This window comes from Passer domesticus, chromosome 10 (genome assembly GCF_036417665.1).
Source record: "Passer domesticus isolate bPasDom1 chromosome 10, bPasDom1.hap1, whole genome shotgun sequence".
In the NCBI taxonomy this organism is placed as follows: Eukaryota; Metazoa; Chordata; class Aves; order Passeriformes; family Passeridae; genus Passer; species Passer domesticus.
Window position 1 is genome coordinate 5,907,912 of NC_087483.1, and position 17,293 is coordinate 5,925,204.

At 52.4% G+C, this 17,293-nt stretch overlaps 2 protein-coding genes across 19 annotated transcripts in view; both read right to left on the reverse strand.

Moving 5' to 3' along the window:
- Window positions 1-227: 227 nt before the first annotated feature.
- LOC135309355 (maestro heat-like repeat-containing protein family member 6) lies at window positions 228-6,421 on the reverse strand. Its single transcript, XM_064435506.1, has 6 exons — window positions 6,275-6,421; window positions 1,541-1,655; window positions 1,231-1,368; window positions 823-999; window positions 536-691; window positions 228-377 (listed from the first exon to the last, which is right to left on the reverse strand). Exons 2-6 carry the CDS (start codon window positions 1,649-1,651, stop codon window positions 228-230), a joined length of 732 nt encoding a protein of 243 aa, XP_064291576.1. The 5' UTR covers window positions 1,652-1,655; window positions 6,275-6,421.
- Window positions 6,422-7,872: 1,451 nt separating this feature from the next.
- Window positions 7,873-17,293, reverse strand: part of TRPM8 (transient receptor potential cation channel subfamily M member 8) — a 121,980-nt gene continuing 112,559 nt past the window's right edge. For 15 of the 18 annotated variants that reach the window (XM_064433472.1, XM_064433470.1, XM_064433482.1 and 12 more), the window contains 5 exons: window positions 15,015-15,205; window positions 13,223-13,322; window positions 12,014-12,047; window positions 10,659-10,745; window positions 8,995-9,411 (listed from right to left, as the gene is read on the reverse strand). In XM_064433472.1, the coding sequence (XP_064289542.1) occupies window positions 10,695-10,745; window positions 12,014-12,047; window positions 13,223-13,322; window positions 15,015-15,205 (376 nt within the window). In that variant the 3' untranslated portion in view covers window positions 8,995-9,411; window positions 10,659-10,694. Of the gene's footprint in view, window positions 8,849-8,994; window positions 9,412-10,655; window positions 10,746-12,013; window positions 12,048-13,222; window positions 13,323-15,014; window positions 15,206-17,293 lie in introns of those variants that run through there. The other 3 variants (XR_010368912.1, XR_010368911.1, XM_064433471.1) reach the window with 2 other exon arrangements.

Genomic DNA, 17,293 nt, shown 5'->3' on the forward strand with positions numbered 1-17,293 from the left:
CCGCACAGCCCTGAGGCGCGGCCAGCAGCCGCTGGCGCCGGGCTCCGCAGGGGCAGAGGGCCGGCTGCTGCCCGGGGAGCCGCGGGGCCGCCCCGCAGCCCCGCCGCGCCGGGGCTCCATGGGCACCCGGCTCGGGCCCACAGCAGCCTGGAGAAGAGCCCGCGCGGCCTCTGGCTGCAGCAGTGGGCAGGGGCACAGCTGCCAGCCCCGCACACTGAGCACCGCGCTCAGGGGCCTTCTCCAGGCTGAGGCTGGGGCTTCCAGGCCCTCCTTACCAGGCACTCATCAATTTTCAATGGCTGCTCTGTCTTCAGAACCCTCTGGAGATCCGTCTTCTCCAAGAAGCCAGCCGCACAATACAGCGTTTTCATAGAGGCCTGGAGAGCAGCAGAGAGCCAGAGATGGCCCCACAGCCCAGGGCACCGGACTCTCATCCCTGTGCCAGGGCCTGGAGGAGGCTGCAGCCCACGAGGCACCGGGCAGGAGGCAGCCGAGCCCCCTCCCAGAGATCCACCAGCATCACACGAAACCTCACCTCTGCCACACGCTGGTTCTCCTCATGGCAGTGCAAGAAGAGTGGGAGCAGGCTCAGGCTCACAATTCTCTTCAGGGGCTTTTTACCCTCTTCCACTACCAATTCCATCACCTTGCAGAAGAGGGAAATGGAGAGCAGCTGCAGATGGCTGTTGTCCTGGAGGAAAGAAGGAGAAAAAGGCCTAAGCATCACATATGCAGTACTCCTGGGCAAAGTCCTGAATATCCAGAGAGCACAAATTTTCTGGCCAGCGGCCAGTGCCCATGGCTGGGGGCACAGAGCCTTACACGGTCAAAGAGTGGCAGGAGTGCCTCAGCTAGCTTTGGGGCCGAAGTGCTGGATATCATGAGATGTTTTTTCTGGAGCATCTTCTTCAACAGAGAGAGGGACATGCTGACCACCTGTCCATCTGCATCACCCAGCAGCTCCAGAAGTCTTCGAGACACGCTGCGTATAGGTCTGGCCTGTGTTGAACACAAGGCTGAGCTGGGAAGCCATGGACGGCTGCAGCGCCAACAGCGCCCGGGCACTGCGACCCCACCCTGCTGCTGCAGGGCCCACAGGCCAAAGGCCTGCCCCAAAGCACTGGGGCAGGTGAGGCAGGAGAGCTGGGAGCAGCTGCCTCAGCTGCCTCAGCCCTGCCAGCCCATGGGGCTGCTTTCCCCAGCGCAGCTTCAGCCGCTGCCCCTTCTCACCATTGAGGGATCCTTGCTGAGCACCACGAGGCCTCTGAGCGCCAGGCGACGCCTCTCCCTGCACTTGCTGTGCAGGCAACTTGACATGATCTTCAGGACAGTGTGAGCACATTTACTCAAGTCCAGGCACTCGAGGACCTGAAAGGCACAGGGCAGTGATGGGGCACCCGGCCAGCAGGAGCCCGGAACCGCACAGGGCTGGGCCCCGGCAGCAGCACAGGGCACGGGCACCGTCCCAGGCAGCTGCGGCTACGAGAGGACAGAGAGCTGGGAGGCAGCTCAGCGAGGCAGTGCTGGCCAGCAGGCTCACCTCCACAAGGAATGCCAGGAAGGGCAGATCCCACCTTGGCTTTTCACAGCTGAGCACGAGGAGAAGGCGGTATGCGACATGGGAACACATGGAGGTCAAGACATGGCGCATCTCCCTGGAAGGGGGAAAAAGGCACCAAGAGCCTGAGGTGGAGGGACCAAACCTCTGCCAGGACGGACTCACAGAGGTCTGGTCTTTCCCCAGCATCCCTGGAGGGGATGTGAGCGCTGTGGGAGGTGGCCCCTTCTGGGCACCCTCCTCTCCCAGCCTTTTCCAGTCTCCTTGGCCGTCCCTCGGTGTCAAGGCCCTCTGGCCCATGACCACAGGGACTGTGTGGGATGGGATGGGATGGGATGGGATGGGATGGGATGGGATGGGATGGGATGGGATGGGATGGGATGGGATGGGATGGGCCCACGCTGGCTGCAGCCATCAGCCCTGTGGCCCAGCTCTGCCACTCACCATCCTGCAGTGTCTGGATCTGCTCTGGCTCTTCAGGCTGTTGTGCTGGGGCAGCTCCAGGGCCTTTGTTTTTTTTCCCCCTGAGCACTTTGAACAAGCCAAGGAATCTGCCTGCCATGTCAGAGTCTGGCCTAGAGGGCACCTTAAATAGAGGTTCCTTGGGATATTGCCAAGTCAACAAGTCTTGCAGTTGTTGAAAGCAGCAGCAAGAGAGAAACCTCAGGAAGGCAGCAGGACAGCAAGTCCTGCACTTTGGTCTTGAGGACTCCTGCCAATATCACAGGAGACTCCTCAACAACGATTCAGGTCACCAAATCCCGCGGTCTGGCCTGGAGTGCACAGGCCACAGGGATAGATGTCTTGGAAAAGATGCGAGTCACCAAATGCCACAGTCTGGCCGCAAGGCCAGCTACAGGAACAGCGTCTGGAAAAAGCTCCAGGTGGGACACGAATGAGTGCGCTGTGCGGGGGCTCCTCACAGCACCGCTCTGTCCCGTCCTGTCTCGGCGCCTGCTCTGTGCGCTGTGCCGTGCTCTTGTCACTGCCAGCTCCCATGTCACCACGTGTCACAAAGGACACACTCCTCCATTCCATGCCACGGTGACCGTGCTGCAGCGTGTCACAAAGGGCCCTTGCACACACTGCCACCTGCCCTGGGGCCGCCCCCAGCCCACCCAAAGTGGCCCCGGTTGGCAGGAATCCCTGGCCCCAAGTGTCTAAGGCAGCCCGACAGGATCTTTAGGAAGGGTTCAGCCCATCAGCAAACGCTGTCCTGCTCTGCGGGCTCAGGGCAGCAGAAGGAGCCCCCAGGGCTGCTGAGGCAGCCGCGCTGGCAAGGGCATGGGGCCTTCCACAAAAGCTGGCATGGCCTCCTTGGGACACGTCCCGGCTGCTGGCCATCCTAAACCCGCGGCTGTGCCAGGCACAGGGAACGTGTGGGCCAGGGCACCAATGCTGCTCTGAGCCCTGGGGCCCGGGCAGCGCTGCCATCAGCAGGTGTGGCAGAGTCCCCGCCCAAGCAGAGCTGCCATCCCCCGAGCCCTGGCAGCGCTGCTGCCCCTCTCCTGCCCCAGAGACCTGTGCCCCGGGGGGCTTCTGTGCCACAGGGAGCCAAAGCCCACGTGCTCTGGGGGCTGTGCTCCTCCCTGCAGGGGCTGTTGGCAGCAGCACCTGGAGCACTGCTGCAACACTTGGTCTCTGTCAGATGATGTTGCTCTTTCCTGGAATGATTTTTTCCATAGCTGGGATTAGCTGCAGTACAAAAGCACCAACAGCTACTGAATTTCACAGGACAGAGAGACTCTACAGAGCCACTCGCATGTCTGCTTGGACTTTTCTGTGTGTTTTTCATCCATCCTTGCATAAAAAACCAGGCGAGTTTAAAGTTTAATGCAGCATTGTTTATATGTCTAGCTGAGGCCAGCAGCTAATATCTGGAGCATTGCGCAAGTGCAGAGGACAGACATAATTCTCAAAGGAGAAGGAGAAGGTGTTCTGTGTCTCTGAGTGTGGTGCGATCACCCTAAAGGAGCAGCCAATGGAAGTGCTGAAAGTAGACTTGCTCTTCTTGAGCACGTTCCTGAGCAGGCTCTGGTGCTGTTTCTGTGGGGCCAAAAGCTGCCGGGGCAGCAGCGACTGCGCAGCCCCGCGGGAGGAGACGCGGCCGCCCTCGCCATGGTGGCAGCAGCTGTGTGGGCTCAGAGCTCCGTGACAGGAGGGCCGCGGTCACGGCACCGTGGCCTGGGGAGCCACCAGGGCCCGGGCTGGGTGCCAGCCCTGCGACTGCCCCCTGCCCTTTATCGGCAGCACCCAGACAACAGCCCCTGCTGGCCCCCTGCCCTCGCTGAAGGTGCAGACACCGAATACTGGGCCCTGGGCCTGAGGCCACGAGAGGACAAGTGACCCTTGCAGGCCTGGGGCCTCATTGCCTCCTTGTCCCTGCTCAGCAGCCTGGCAGGGGCCGCCCCATGGTCCTGCCCTTGGCATTGCACATCCCCACATGCCAGAGCCCATCCCGGGAAGAGCCCTGAGCAAGGAGGAAGGGACAGGATCTGCCTTGACAGGGGCTGGGGCTCAGGCCTTGGCCCTTTGCATTCCTGAAACACATCCAGGTTTGCTCAGCACCAGAGACACCTTTCCCTTGCTTGTTTCCACCTGTCATCACTGCCTCCAGTGTTCTGCTCTACCTGGAACCTGGGGACACATTCACATGAGTTGTGTCCCTCCTTGGGACCCATTAGAAGTTAAAGAAAGTTTGAAATTTGAATCTGATTTGGAGTTCTTGAGAAGTTCTTTGAGGATACTCTGAGAGACTGAGTCTGATGCAAAGAGCACCAAAGCCCCAGAGGGTCATTAAAGTCCTTGTGCTGTGTCTGTGCTGCTGAGCTGGGCCGGGCTCCTGGCCCAGAGGCAGCTCCTGGCAAGGGCAGCGCTGCAGAGAGACAGCTCTGGCCAGGAGCAGCTCCTGGGCACAGCCCAGCAGGGCTGGGGCACTGCCAGGGCAGCTCAGGGACACCAGCAGGGCACAGACAGAGCTGACAGGGGCTCAGCACTGGCAGGGGCTGGGGGATGTCCCAGAGGGGGCTGTGTCACAGCAGCACCTCTGTGGCTGTGTCCTAGAGGCACAGAGCAGCTGTGATGTCAGCAAGGGGCTGTGTGACAGCACAGAGTGGGCTGTGTGAGGTCATAGGTTGGGCTGTGACATCACAGAGTTTCTTGTGTGAGGTCATTGAGTAGCAACAGCATAATAGAAGGGATTCTGTGTGACATCACAGAGCAGGCTGTGACATCATGGCACGGCAGTATGACGTCATAGAGCAGGCTGTGATGTGAAACTGTGTGCTGTGACATTACAGAGTGTCAGTATGGCATCACAGAGAGGATTGTGTAACATCATGGAGGGGGTTGTGACATCACAGAGTAGGATGTGAGGCCATGGAGTAGCCTCTGCCATCATGGAAGGTGGCTCTGTGACATCAGAGAGTGGGTTGTGACATCACTGGGTGACTGAGCAACTTCACAGAGCCAGGTGTGACATCACAGAACAGACGGTGACATCACATGGTGACTTTGTGACATCACCAAATCTTCTTCTGTGACATCACAGTGCAGATTTATATCACAGAATGGTATCCCAGCACTGGCCCTGTGATATCATGAAGGGGCTTTGTGACATCACAGAGCAGTTGTGTGTGTCATCACTGAGTTGTCTGTGACATCATAGAGTAGGCTCTGTGACATCATAGGTTGTGACATCATAGAATGGATTCTGCCATCACAGGGTATCTGTGTGACATCACAGAGGGGATGTGACATCACAGAATGGCTGTGTGACATCCCAGGGTAGGTTGTGTGATATCACAACATTATCTGTGACATCACAATATGGGCTGTGGCATCACAATGGGCTGTGTGACATCGCAGGGGCTGTGTGACATCACAGGGGCTGTGTGAGGTCACTGGGGAGGTCACTCTGCCCCAGCCCCCCTCACAGCTCCCCAAGAGCAGTCCAACCCTGCTCCTGCACAGCGGGGTCCCCTGTCCCCCCGGGTCCCCCCGCCCCCAGCGCCGCAGCCTCCCCCAGAGGATGTTCCACGAGATCGACCCCAGAGCCTGACACGGGGATGGGAGGCCGGGGCCCTGGGGGGTGGGACAGGGGGACAGGGACCCCCCGGCAGTGTCCCCGTGTCCCCCAGGGCCAGAGCCTGGGCCAGGGCTCCTTCACCCTGTTACGAACAAGTGCTTGAGAGCGCTGAAAAAATCCCCAGCAAGGGATCAGCAACAACCAGATTTAATATTAAGTGACAGCACCACAAAATTCCTTGGCAAGAGTCACTCTGCTCCTGACTGGACACTTCAAGCACACGAAGGAAACAAAGCAACAACAAAACCAAACAAAATCCAGGCAATCAAACCAGAAAGGAACCGAAAACCGCCCCTGTGTGTGTGTGTGACACAAGGACAGTGAGGGCAAGGATAAAAGGAATGTGGCCCAAAAGCTTAACAGAGCTCAAACTTAACAGGACTTAACTTATAACTTAACCTTAACTTCCACCTTAACCTTAACTGATACCTTCAACTTCACAATTTAGCAAAAGAACAGAGCTTATCAGTATTTAACCTATGACCTATGACTTTGCAATTTAACAAAGAAATAACATTTAACAGTATTTAACTCAGCTTATAACTTATATTAAACATAACTACTTAGCAGCAAAACAACTCTTAACAACATTTAACTTAGGTTATTCCTCATGACTTAACCTTACTTACAGGTCTGACTGACTCAGCTATCAAAGGCACTCCAACCCCTCCGAGAGCATCATTTCTGTCACTTTTCCCCAGCACAGGCACTCCTGTGTGCACACAGACACAAAGAGTCAGTGCAAGGCACCTGTGAGAAATTCCTCTGAGGGGAAGAAATACTCCCTGTAGATGCTTTGGCATCTCCCCAGTGGGTGAAGGGTTGAGCCTGGAGGAGTGGGGGGATCGGCCCAGGCTCCGTCGTTGTTCAGGATCCCCAAGTGCAGCAAACGGGAGAGTTCCCGGCTGGGAGAGGCCCCACTCAGAGGGAGTTGCTGGCCCAGGAGAGCTCCAAGGGGCTCCTTTTGCAGCGCTGTTTGTAGGGCCCCAAGAGAGGGGCTTCAGTCCCAGCAATGGTTCCTCCTGGCCGCACTTGGCATCAACAGCTTTCTTTGGCAGTGTGAGAACAGGGATGTTGTGCCACTGAGGGAACAAAACCAGTTCCCAGGGCTGCTCCTCCAGAAACCAGGAGCTGGTTGGGCAGCAGCAGTGCCTGGGGCAGACAGTGTTTGTGCTGAGCTGCAGAGGAGCTGAGCCCAGGGGCTGTTGACCAAGGCCAAGGCCCAAGGAGCATTTCTCAGCTGGCAGGGCGGCCTGAGGGCGGCAGCAGCGCCCGGGCCAGGCGGGGCTCCACGGCGCCGGGCCCGGATGGCGCTGCCGGGGCAGCGGGCGGGGCTGGGGCCGAGCTGCGGCGGGCCGGGGAGGGAGCCCGGCCTCGGGGCTCACCCATGAACCTGATGGCCGCCTCTCGCAGGGGCTCCTGGGGGCTCTCCAGGTAGCGCAGGGCCCGGCGCAGCTGCTCGGCCGCTCGGCTCGTGTCCTCTGCCAGCTGCAGAGAGCAGCGGCAGCAGGGAAGGCTTGGCGCGGGCTCAGCCCCTGTGGCGGGCGCTCCCTGCGCCCAGCCCCGGCCTCCCCTGCCCGCACAGCCCTGAGGCGCGGCCAGCAGCCGCTGGCGCCGGGCTCCGCAGGGGGCAGAGGGCCGGCTGCTGCCCGGGGAGCCGCGGGGCCGCCGTGCCGGGGCTCCATGGGCACCCGGCTCGGGCCCACAGCAGCCTGGAGAAGAGCCCGCGCCGCCTCTGGCAAGGGAGCAGCGTGTGGGGTGCAGGCTGGCACCCCTGCGTACAGCGCTTTACATGGACTGACTCCAGACTTCAGACCTTACAGAACATGGTTTCACAGTTCCATTCACACAACAACAGATCTCTAGAGCTTTGGGCAAGCACACAGCAGGTTCTTGTTTCCATGTGGCAGGATGGTAGAAGTGCTGCCACCTCCTTCGAAGCATCTCCTTCAGAAGCTGCTTGGAGCAGGGCCACAAGAACAGCCATTCATAGTCCATGCACACACGCACACCTCACATAGCTCAGCAGAGGAAAGACAGGAGGGGTCTTTGTTTGATGTATTCCAGTGAAGGTTTATTGCATCCACCATGCCAAAGGGATCAGGGACAAAGGCCTGGCCATGGGGTCTGCACAAGGTTAAGTAGGGGTCAGTGGGACACGGGGGCAGCACCAAGGGCAGGGCAAAGGGCACTGGCCTACAGGGAAGACAGGGCTGGCCACCAGGGGTACCACAATCAGTGAGGAAACACGGAAAGGAAAACCAGGAGACTTTGGAACACGTAGGGAAAGGAACTGGGGTGGATCATTGTGTTGCAAGGCTCCATGGGGAAGTTTTCTCTTTCAGCCTAGGTGGAGACTCTGGTATATTCTTCCAAGGCAAGGCCCTTGGGATTGGCCTGAAGGGTTCAAAGGATTCCAAAGGTTTTATATAGGAAGGAATGAACAAAAAGCACAGTTTTCACATCCAAGGCAGAGAAATTATTAAGGGAAAAATAATTTCCAGCAAGGAACCTTATCTCAAGAATGTATCATGCAAGCTAACTGCCATGTGAATGAGTGAAAGCCTGGCTCCTGTTCAGGAGGAAATATTTCCCCATGTAAACAAATAGCACTGCTACTGTTAGTGCTGGATCCCCCAGGATGGTGTCATGCACAGCATACAGTACAGCTGGGTCATGAGATGCAGGGAGAAAAGAGCAGCAACCTCTCTGAATGTATCATAAGGATATAAAGCTAGCAGGGAGCATCCAAAGAGGGGAATGAAGATGATGAGGGGACAGGAGGGGAAGCTGTATGAGGAACAGCTGAGGTCAACTGGCTTGTTCAGCTTGGAGAGGAGGAGAAGGAGGAGAGAGAGAGAGGAGGTCTCAGCGTGGCTGGCAGCTTCCTCCCGAGGGACAGCTCCAATCTCTGCTCTCTGTGACAGGGACAGCACCTGAGGGAGTGGCTGGAGCTGTGTCAGGGGAGGGTCAGGTGGGATATCAGGAAAAGGTTCTTCCCCCAGAGGGTGCTGGGCACTGCCCAGGCTCCCCCAGGGAAAGGGCACAGCCCCAGGCTGCCAGAGCCCAGGGAACATTTGAATAATGCTCTCAGGGATGCACAGGGTGGGATTGTTGGGGTGTCTGTGCAGGGCCAGGGGTTGGACTCCATGATCCTTGCAGGTCCTTTCCTCTAGTGAGTCTACGATTCCATGATTCCTAGACACTGGGAAGGAAGATGGATACAATGTTTTGCCATGTAAATAAATGCTATTTGTAGTGCCCTCACTCGGCTGTGCTCTCAGGTATACCGAACAAATGTGACAGAATTCAGCTGCTATTTTAGACAGAAAGCACAAAGCACCACCTCACCATATCAAGCATTGATCTATTTAAAGGTTCCAACAATCTCTTCTCCATTTCCAGATGCAAACATCAGCAAACGCATTCTGGAAAAGTCCAATGAGTTCCATCATTGCCAGGATACAAATTTTCACTAATGAAAGCAAGCAAGGACTGCCCACAAAGCCTTTGCAAACACTTCTTGGATGAATTAATGTCTCTCCCGTGCAGGGCTGTAATAGCTGAACTTCTGCTGGAAGGTTTCAGGTAGAGTGGGAACAAGTCCACAATGTTCCTGTACAGTCTGAAATAGGGATGCAGGGCTGGACCAAAGGCTTTCCTCGGGGTGATGCTACTGAAATCCAATCCATTCTGGCACGCCAGCATTCCAGCCCCCAGCAAGTCTGACAGACAGCCCATGCAAGGAATAAGCAAGATCCGGCTACTACAGGAGAGAATGGAAGGGAGATGGATTCATTCAGACGAGCAATTAGTGTTTCAAGGTCCCTTCCAACCCAAACCATTCTGGGATTCTGGGATTCTTCTGAAGGCACTGTCATCTATAATGAGAGACCCCTTTCCACACACTCCATCATAAACTGCTGTCCCCTTGTCCCAGGCTGCCCCACTGTATCTAATCTCAGCCTGTTTTCCAGCCACACTGCAGCTCCCTTTGATCTGCGCTGGTGCTGTTTGAGCAGCACTGGACTAAATGGCATCCAGAGTTCCACTATTCTACAGCCTAGTTTTTAGGGAACTTGGAGTCCAGCACATCCTGGAACCAGCCCAGGAGCTGGTGATCCTTGTAGATTTTATTAGGTGGTTGCAAGTCATTCATGACTAAATGGAACTTAGGTCAAGTGAATATTCAGTTCTCCCAGGAAAACAGTGAGCTGACTGGGGAATGTTTGGCACAGCTTTAAGTTCTCTTGGACAAAACCACTCTGTGGAAGAAGGAGCCAGGCCCTAATGGCCAGGCTGGTCAAGTTGTTCCAGATTATGCCATTCAACAGTTACACTTCTTAACCTGCTGTTTCAAAAGATGACAGTGTTCTCTGCATCCATCAGTATTCTGTCTGCCTTTCACATCCCACTGTGGTATCCAAGCCAATTCTTCCTTGAAACTGGAGGCTAAAGGACCCAAGGCTGATGACCAGACACTCAGCTGGACTGGAGGCTTTGGGTCAGCTCCTCACACTGCAGCTTATTGTACTGGACACAGGAAGGGTACATGATCCAGCCTAATGCCCCACTCTGACAGTGGAAAAATAAACCTTACTCCTGCCCTCGCTTCAGTCTTTTCTATTTGGGTTGCCTGCTCTTCAGAGTTAAAAGGTACCAAGGCTGAAGGATCCAGCACAGCAGCCCTGCATTTTCTAGAGGCCCTCCAACACAAAGACAACTAAAATAACCATGGGTTAGTCACAGTTTTTCAAAGACAAGTGAGCAAAACAAGGTATTTTAAACAGTGCCAAAAACTGATAGAAAACCCTAGATGAAAAACTGTATCTTTCAGAAAGAAAAATACAAATGAGGAAGAGCATTCATGTCTCCTTTCTCTCCCAGTATCAGACAATATGAATACAAGCATCAGCAATTAATACTTACTCTTCTTTCAAAGACACACCAATTTAACACCACAAATGCTGATACACTTCTTCAAGGCAGAGAATGGATTTAAAGAGGGCTCACCCTGCTCCAGTAGCTGCTCTTGGATTTCAGCTGCACTCATTTAATTTTACTGGAAATCTCTTTCAGAAGGCTTTTCAAGTCAGAGAGCTTTTAAAAAAAGAAGAAGGAGGTTATTTTTGTGAAGTCCATCTTGCTGAAGGAAAGCAATGCTAATGAGAAATGCAAGTAATGAGTAATTGCCTCTTCAAATATTACACCAAATGCAAGAGTGCTTGAGAGGACACTCCCTATTACAGTGTTCATCAGGGCAATTAATGCAACGAGCCCTGATGCCTCTGTATTTCAGTGAGTTAACCAGCAGTTAGCAGAAGAGAGATGCAAGAGATGGGCATTTCTTTTCAGGAGAGAATTAAGGTTAGGAGGATCTCCTTTCAGATTCAAGAGCAGCATCACTAGCCACAGACTCGCTCACCACTCCCCTTTCAGCCTGGGAAGCAAGCTATCATTTTGCCATCTAAATTATTTGACAGCAACCAAAATATGTACTCTGAAGTATATGTGGCTCTTTTCACCTGTGAGCTTCTCAGCAGTCTGTGCTTCATACCAAAGCCACTCCCCACTTCAGAGGCCAAAGAGATAATTCAGTCCAGTCTCAGAAAACACCCACTGTGAAGGTCGTCTCAGCATCACAGTCACAGAAAGATTATTTGTATGGCAATTCTCATAAGGTGCTCTCTGGTAGATTGGTAGATTTCTATTGCTTAATAACCCCATGCCAACAGCACCAGAAGCTGAACTCGACAGACACCTTTGGGAAGGGGACGTGTCAGGTGTGTGACACCCCTTCTTCCCACTGGTGTTTCATGGGCCTGTTACACAGCTGAATGTTGCAGCTTAAGGTGGAAAATACTTCGATTTTCTTCTATCCCAGAACTCCTCCAGTGCTAAGCAAGTGTCCTTCTGTTTCATTTTCCTGCACAATATGAAGCTCTTGTGGCTTGGAAGGGACCTTACAGCTCATTGTGTTCCACCCCTGCTGTGGGCAGGGACACAGGCTGCTCCAACCCCATCCAACCTGGCCTTGGACACTTCCAGGGATCCAGGGGCACCCACAGCTTCTCTGGGCATTCTGTGCCAGGGCCTCCCCACCCTCACAGCCAAGAATTTCGTCCCATTATCCCATCTATTCCTGCTCTAAGTTCAAAACCATTCCCTCTTGTCCTAATCACTACACGCCCTACACATTCCCATCTCTGGAATCCAAACAGCACAGTAAAAAAGCTCGTTAAACTGGGGTCCTGGTGACAGTGACAAAGACTGCACACGCCTCTGGGAGGCTCATTTTCCTTGCCGTGGCACACCCCCTGCTTTACCAGAGAGAATCACATTCCCAGAGCAATCTGGGACAGAAGTACCTTTGCATCCAGTTGTCTAAATCGATGCACCATCCTAGAAGCAGAAGAAGAACACGGAGCAAAGGGATCAGTCCGGATACCAAGGAAAACTTGGCTGATTCCCACACCCCAGCTCCCCCCAGTGCTCCATCCTGCCAGGGAGGCAGGGCTGCATGTGACTGGCATAATTTTTAGTACAAGTCAATTAACCAACATGCAAATTACTCTTAGTAGGATGCTGTTCCATTTTCCTTCTCAAGACACTTTTGCTTCCAGCACCAAGGAGATATTTTTGGTATTTGTTTGGCTTCTTACCCAACGCTGCGTGTCTCTGGGTAGTCTTAACCTAAACACTTGTTTGTGGACAGTAATGTCCATGCCCACGGATATGGAAGGGTCTGGTTTTTCTGCCCATTCCTATCAGCTCTCTCTGATGAAGCGAAATACTCAGGCTGCCAGAAGTTAGCAAAGTTAAGCAATCATACAGAGCAGGTTTTGTTCTCTAGCAGTGTTCTGTTTTCTTGTGCTCTGTTTCTTTTTTCTCTTATAACAGTACTCTGAAAAGAGTGAGACAGATCCCAAAGATAATGTTTCCACGAGCTGGCAGTCAAAGAAACATCCAAGTCTAAGTCTCCAAGCTCCAAATACCGTGATTCTAAAGACCATCTTCCCTCCTCAGAGGCCTTCCCTACTCATGCTAGTAAGTACACCTCTCCATCTGGATTACTGCTGTGGGAATGTCTGAGATTCCAGGTCTAATGGTAAACATCCTCTGCTAAATGTATAACCATAGAATTATTTGGGTTGGAAAATATCAAGTCCAACCAATTCTGCCACTAACTTGTGTCCCCAAGTGCCACATCCACGCAGCTTCTAAATCCCCACCCCGAGATGGGAGTGCCACCACTGCCCTGGGCAGTGTGTTCCAGGGCTGGACAACCCTTTCCATAAAGAACTTTTTCCTAATGTCCAGCCTAAACTAATGCTGCAACAAGGGTCAGCTGTGGCACTGCTTCCCATGATGAGATCTCAAAACACCATGGGAAGACATTTTCTTCTCTTCAGCAGACAAAAAAGCACCATTCCACTTTAGAAATCAAAAGCATGTCTATGCTGAGTTTGGTTACTTACTCATTAGATTGTAAACATTCAGAGCTGCTAAAAACCTGCCTTCACTAGAAATGTTCAAGAGAAAATTAAGAGAATGAAGACAAAGATGGGCAGGCTTACTCTTCTGATGAATCATTTGCTTTTGTGTTGATTTTGACGAGGTAATTTTCCTTCATGACAGCTTCCCATGCCAGGATTTCATTGTCCTCATTTCTTGAGCCTGGGAAATGTATTTGAAGAAAAAATACTTAATTTGTCTTTCTAGAGGCAAGGTGTAAAAGGCTGGGTCAGTGTGTGCATGCTGAGGTTAATGATTCCCTGCTCCACATCCTGGGCACTCACGGCCCCACTGCCCACCCCTGCCTCAGCTCTGACAGATGTGACACTAACCCCTTGCACTGAATGCTCCTGGCAACCAGAGTCACTTAAAAATACAAAATATGAGCAGACATAAAACCCAAAATCCTGCAAACACAAACCCCCTCCCCCCAACCTTACAAGCTCCAAAAGTCTTTCTGGACTGCTCTGAGTCTTGGTTAACACAGGTGCCTCTGCTCCAACAGGTACAGGACATTCTAGCAAGTTCCCATCTGGGTTTGAGCTTTCCATTTGTTCCTACATTATGCCATGCTGGATCATTAAGAGTAACACTTCTAAGAACCATGATGCAGGATTTTTTCATTGAACTGAAGCACTCCAGAATGATGGAGAATTGTCTTTTCTAAAAAGCATTTTGTGCTGGTGCTGTAAATTCAAGAGTTGATACAGAGGAGCCCACTTTGAGGCATCAAAGGCCTCCAGGGTAATACTCCAGCATTTTATCCTGTTCCAAGAGGACAGCCTAGACCATAGGGGTTTAAATAAAAAAATAAAATTAACTGAGACAAAAGAAGCCCAGGGCTGAAGTCCCTTTCTCCCACCAGTGCCCCTCTGAGCTCACACACCCCTCAGCTGTTCTCCTGCATTCCAACAAGTATTTAAGGACCCAAATCCCAACTATTTCCATAAGAATTAAATGGGCAGGGCAGGATTTTACAACAGTCAATACATCAACGTGCTTCCTCCATGAAGTTCTCAGTTCCTGTCATCAGCAAAACTACAATCATTTTCTGGCTCTAATTAACTCTCCCATTCTTTCAGAGCTGCAGCATCAACTGTGCATCATTTGAGCAGGAATATCTGCCATCCAACAGCTTCCCCAGCAAGGAATCCACACAGCAATTTGGACAGCCAAAATGACTTAGTGCTAAGCAATTTTATACCCCAAAGCAGGCTCTTCCTCCTAAACTGGTAACAAATCCAGCTTCTGCTGCAGGGCAACAGGCAGGCTGCTGATGGATGGGAACAAGCCTGTCAATTAACTCAACTTATGCTCTCTCAGCTGAGAAAATGCTACATTTGCTGGAGAGGTGGGGGAAAGCTTGTTAAAACAATTCCTATCTGTGTCCTCTGGCAGAGAAATTAAAGGAGAAACAGCTCGAGAACTGACTTGGCACATTTTTGAGGTGGTTAGCTCATTTGGCTACATCGAAACTGTTTGTTCTCTTTCAGTCACTCCCTAGCAAGCAGAATGAATTACAAAAAAGCCAAACCCACAACCTGGCAAAGCTGGGAAACAGCACAGGCAGCCCTGAAGAGTCAGGATTCATCTGAAATCTTAATGATTGACACACACAGGGCAATTCTACAGCAACATGGCTTGGACAAGAGAGCACTGGATAAATTGAAAACTTGAATCTCACTGAAGAGATTTCAGTAGCACAGTGGATTTGCATGACGGAGGTCTGCGTAGCCCTTGGCAATTTCCCAGCACAGCACAAAATGCCTGGCATAAGCACAGGATACCATGGAGGAACTGCAATGCACCTGCTGCAGAGATGACTTGTGGGCAACAAGGAAAAACCCAACTCACAACAAATGGATGGCTCTTTGCTTTCCTTGTTGCAGCAGCACTTGAAGCATTTCCTCAGCACCATGAATATGTAGGCAAAGATGACAAAGGGGAAGGGGATGGTCAGGCGACTGCAGTATTCCTGCACCAGGAAAAAACGCTGGAACTTCCACACCTGGTCATTGTTCTCCTGCACTGACCCAACAGTGTAGCTGGTGGGGAAGAGAGAACACAGCCAGGATGAGTTGTTCAGCCAAGAGCTGCATCAGAGGCAAGAACAGAGCATTCCTCTACTCTACCAGGGCATGGTTTTACAGTCCCAGAATCCCAGAGTGGTTTGGCTTGGGAGTGACTTTAAAGCTCATCCCATTCCACCCCTGCCATGGGCAGGGACACCTTCCATCATCCCAGGGTGCTCCAAGACCCATCCAACCTGGCCTGGGACACTGCCAGGGGCAGCCACAGCTGCTCTGGGCACCCTGTGCCAGGGCCTGCCCACCCTCCCATGGAACAATTCCTAATTCCCAATATCCCATCCAGCCCTGCCTTCGGGCAGTGGAAGCCATTCCCTGTGTCCTGCCCCTCCATCCTTGTCCCCAGTCCCTCTCCAGCTCTCCTGAGCCCCTTTAGGCCCTGGAAGGGGCTCTGAGCTCTCCCTGGAGCCTTCTCCTCTCCAGGTGAGCACCCCCAGCTCTCCCAGCCTGGCTCCAGCCTTGGACAATCTCCTCTGGACTCATTCCACAGCTCCATGTCCTTCTGATGTTAGGGGCCCCAGTCATTCTGAAGGTGGTAATTTTTATTGACTAGGAGGTTATTTAGTTTGTTCTCCTTTTTAGTGAGTAATTTGCAAATGGGTGGAACTAAAACAGTAGGGAAAAAAACACCTTGAAGTTACAAATAAACCAGAAAAAATCTGAATAGGAACAAAATGCTCCATGTACTTTTACTGCCTCAGCCCAAAGCAATTTCTTCTAGCCTAGACACGTGAGAACAGGATGCTTCTTCACAAGACATTGTGTCCTATTAACTGAGCAGATAACTCCTTTCATAGGGAAAAAAACCCAAACCTAAAACTAGAACACTTACAAGAAATTTAAAAGCTCCTGAGATTGGTAGTAGAGGTACTAAGGACACTGCAGGCACAGATCAAACCCAGGGCACAAAGCACTGTATGAACCCAGCAAAGCAACAACCACAGGAGCAAGCAGCTCCCAGGCTGCCTGACCTTTCAGCGTGACATGAAGGGGCAGATGGATGCTCCCAAAATGCCTCTGCTGAGAGCCTAATGCACCTTTACATGAGACAAATGCCAACCTTCACCTGGTGGAGCTTCTCTTTCTGCTCAAAAGATAAATACAACTGGCCAAAACTAGAGGGTTTTTACTGGCATGACAGCATAAACTAGAGCAGTTACCATCAGGTTAATGCTGTTAACAGCTTTAACAGCTGTTAAAGTAAGTGTTCTAGCAAATATTAAAGGCTTTTAGGGTAGAGCTGGCTTACTGCCACACTTCCCTTCATTGCTGAGAGGTACTTGCACCCTTTCTAGGGACTATGAGCATGCTTGTCTGTCCCCAGGCACATCCTGGCTGCCTTGCCAAAATGACATTTCTGACTGTCTTTAGAGTCCAGGTCAGCCTGGGGAGAATGCCTCAGAGTTAGGTTTTGCTCTGAGCCTTTCTCAACTTATCACACTCAGACATCTCAGGCCAGGAAATAGTGGCAGTGCCACTCAGCTGAGAGATCCTCTTGAGCAGCACCAGGAGTCCTGCAAATACTCTCTTGCTGCCAAAGAAACTTCCTGCCAAGGTACCAGCAAAACACAGAAATAAACCTAGTGGTCCTCAAGAAAGGGTGGCCAGAGGTTTTGAGTACTCTTGTTGTGATGTGAGTGTAAAGCAGAAGATGAGCAGGGCTGGCAGTGGGAACAGAGCCACAGCACCAATCCAGCTGCATTCCCAAGGGAGACACAGAGGCAACACACCCCATAGTCTGATATGAGGAACTTCCCAGGATTCAATCAACTCCCTGTCACAGCTTGCAGTGGATGCAACAAAGATTTCTTGGAGAAGCTGAGGAAGATATTCCCTGCCCTTGCTGGTCTAGAGGTGATGGCACTTCTCAAGACAAAGTCCTTCTGCATGCCCCACGGGGATGTGGCCCACTGCCTGTGCTCTAAGTCAGAACAATAAATGGCAGGGGCACCAGAGCAGTGCCAGACCCATCCTCACCACACAGCAGCTCAGGTTAATAAAACCACAGTGTCCTGAAGAGTGATCATAACTCATTTACTCACTCCA

Coding starts and splice junctions, on each gene's coding strand:
- LOC135309355 (XM_064435506.1), bottom strand. CDS start 1,651: ATGCGCCATGTCTTGACCTCCATGTGTTCCCATGTCGCATACCGCCTT. Junction 1,369..1,540: donor TCCTGGCATTCCTTGTGGAG/GTGAGCCTGCTG, acceptor TGTGCCTTTCAG/GTCCTCGAGTGCCTGGACTT. Junction 378..535: donor AGAACCAGCGTGTGGCAGAG/GTGAGGTTTCGT, acceptor GCTGCTCTCCAG/GCCTCTATGAAAACGCTGTA.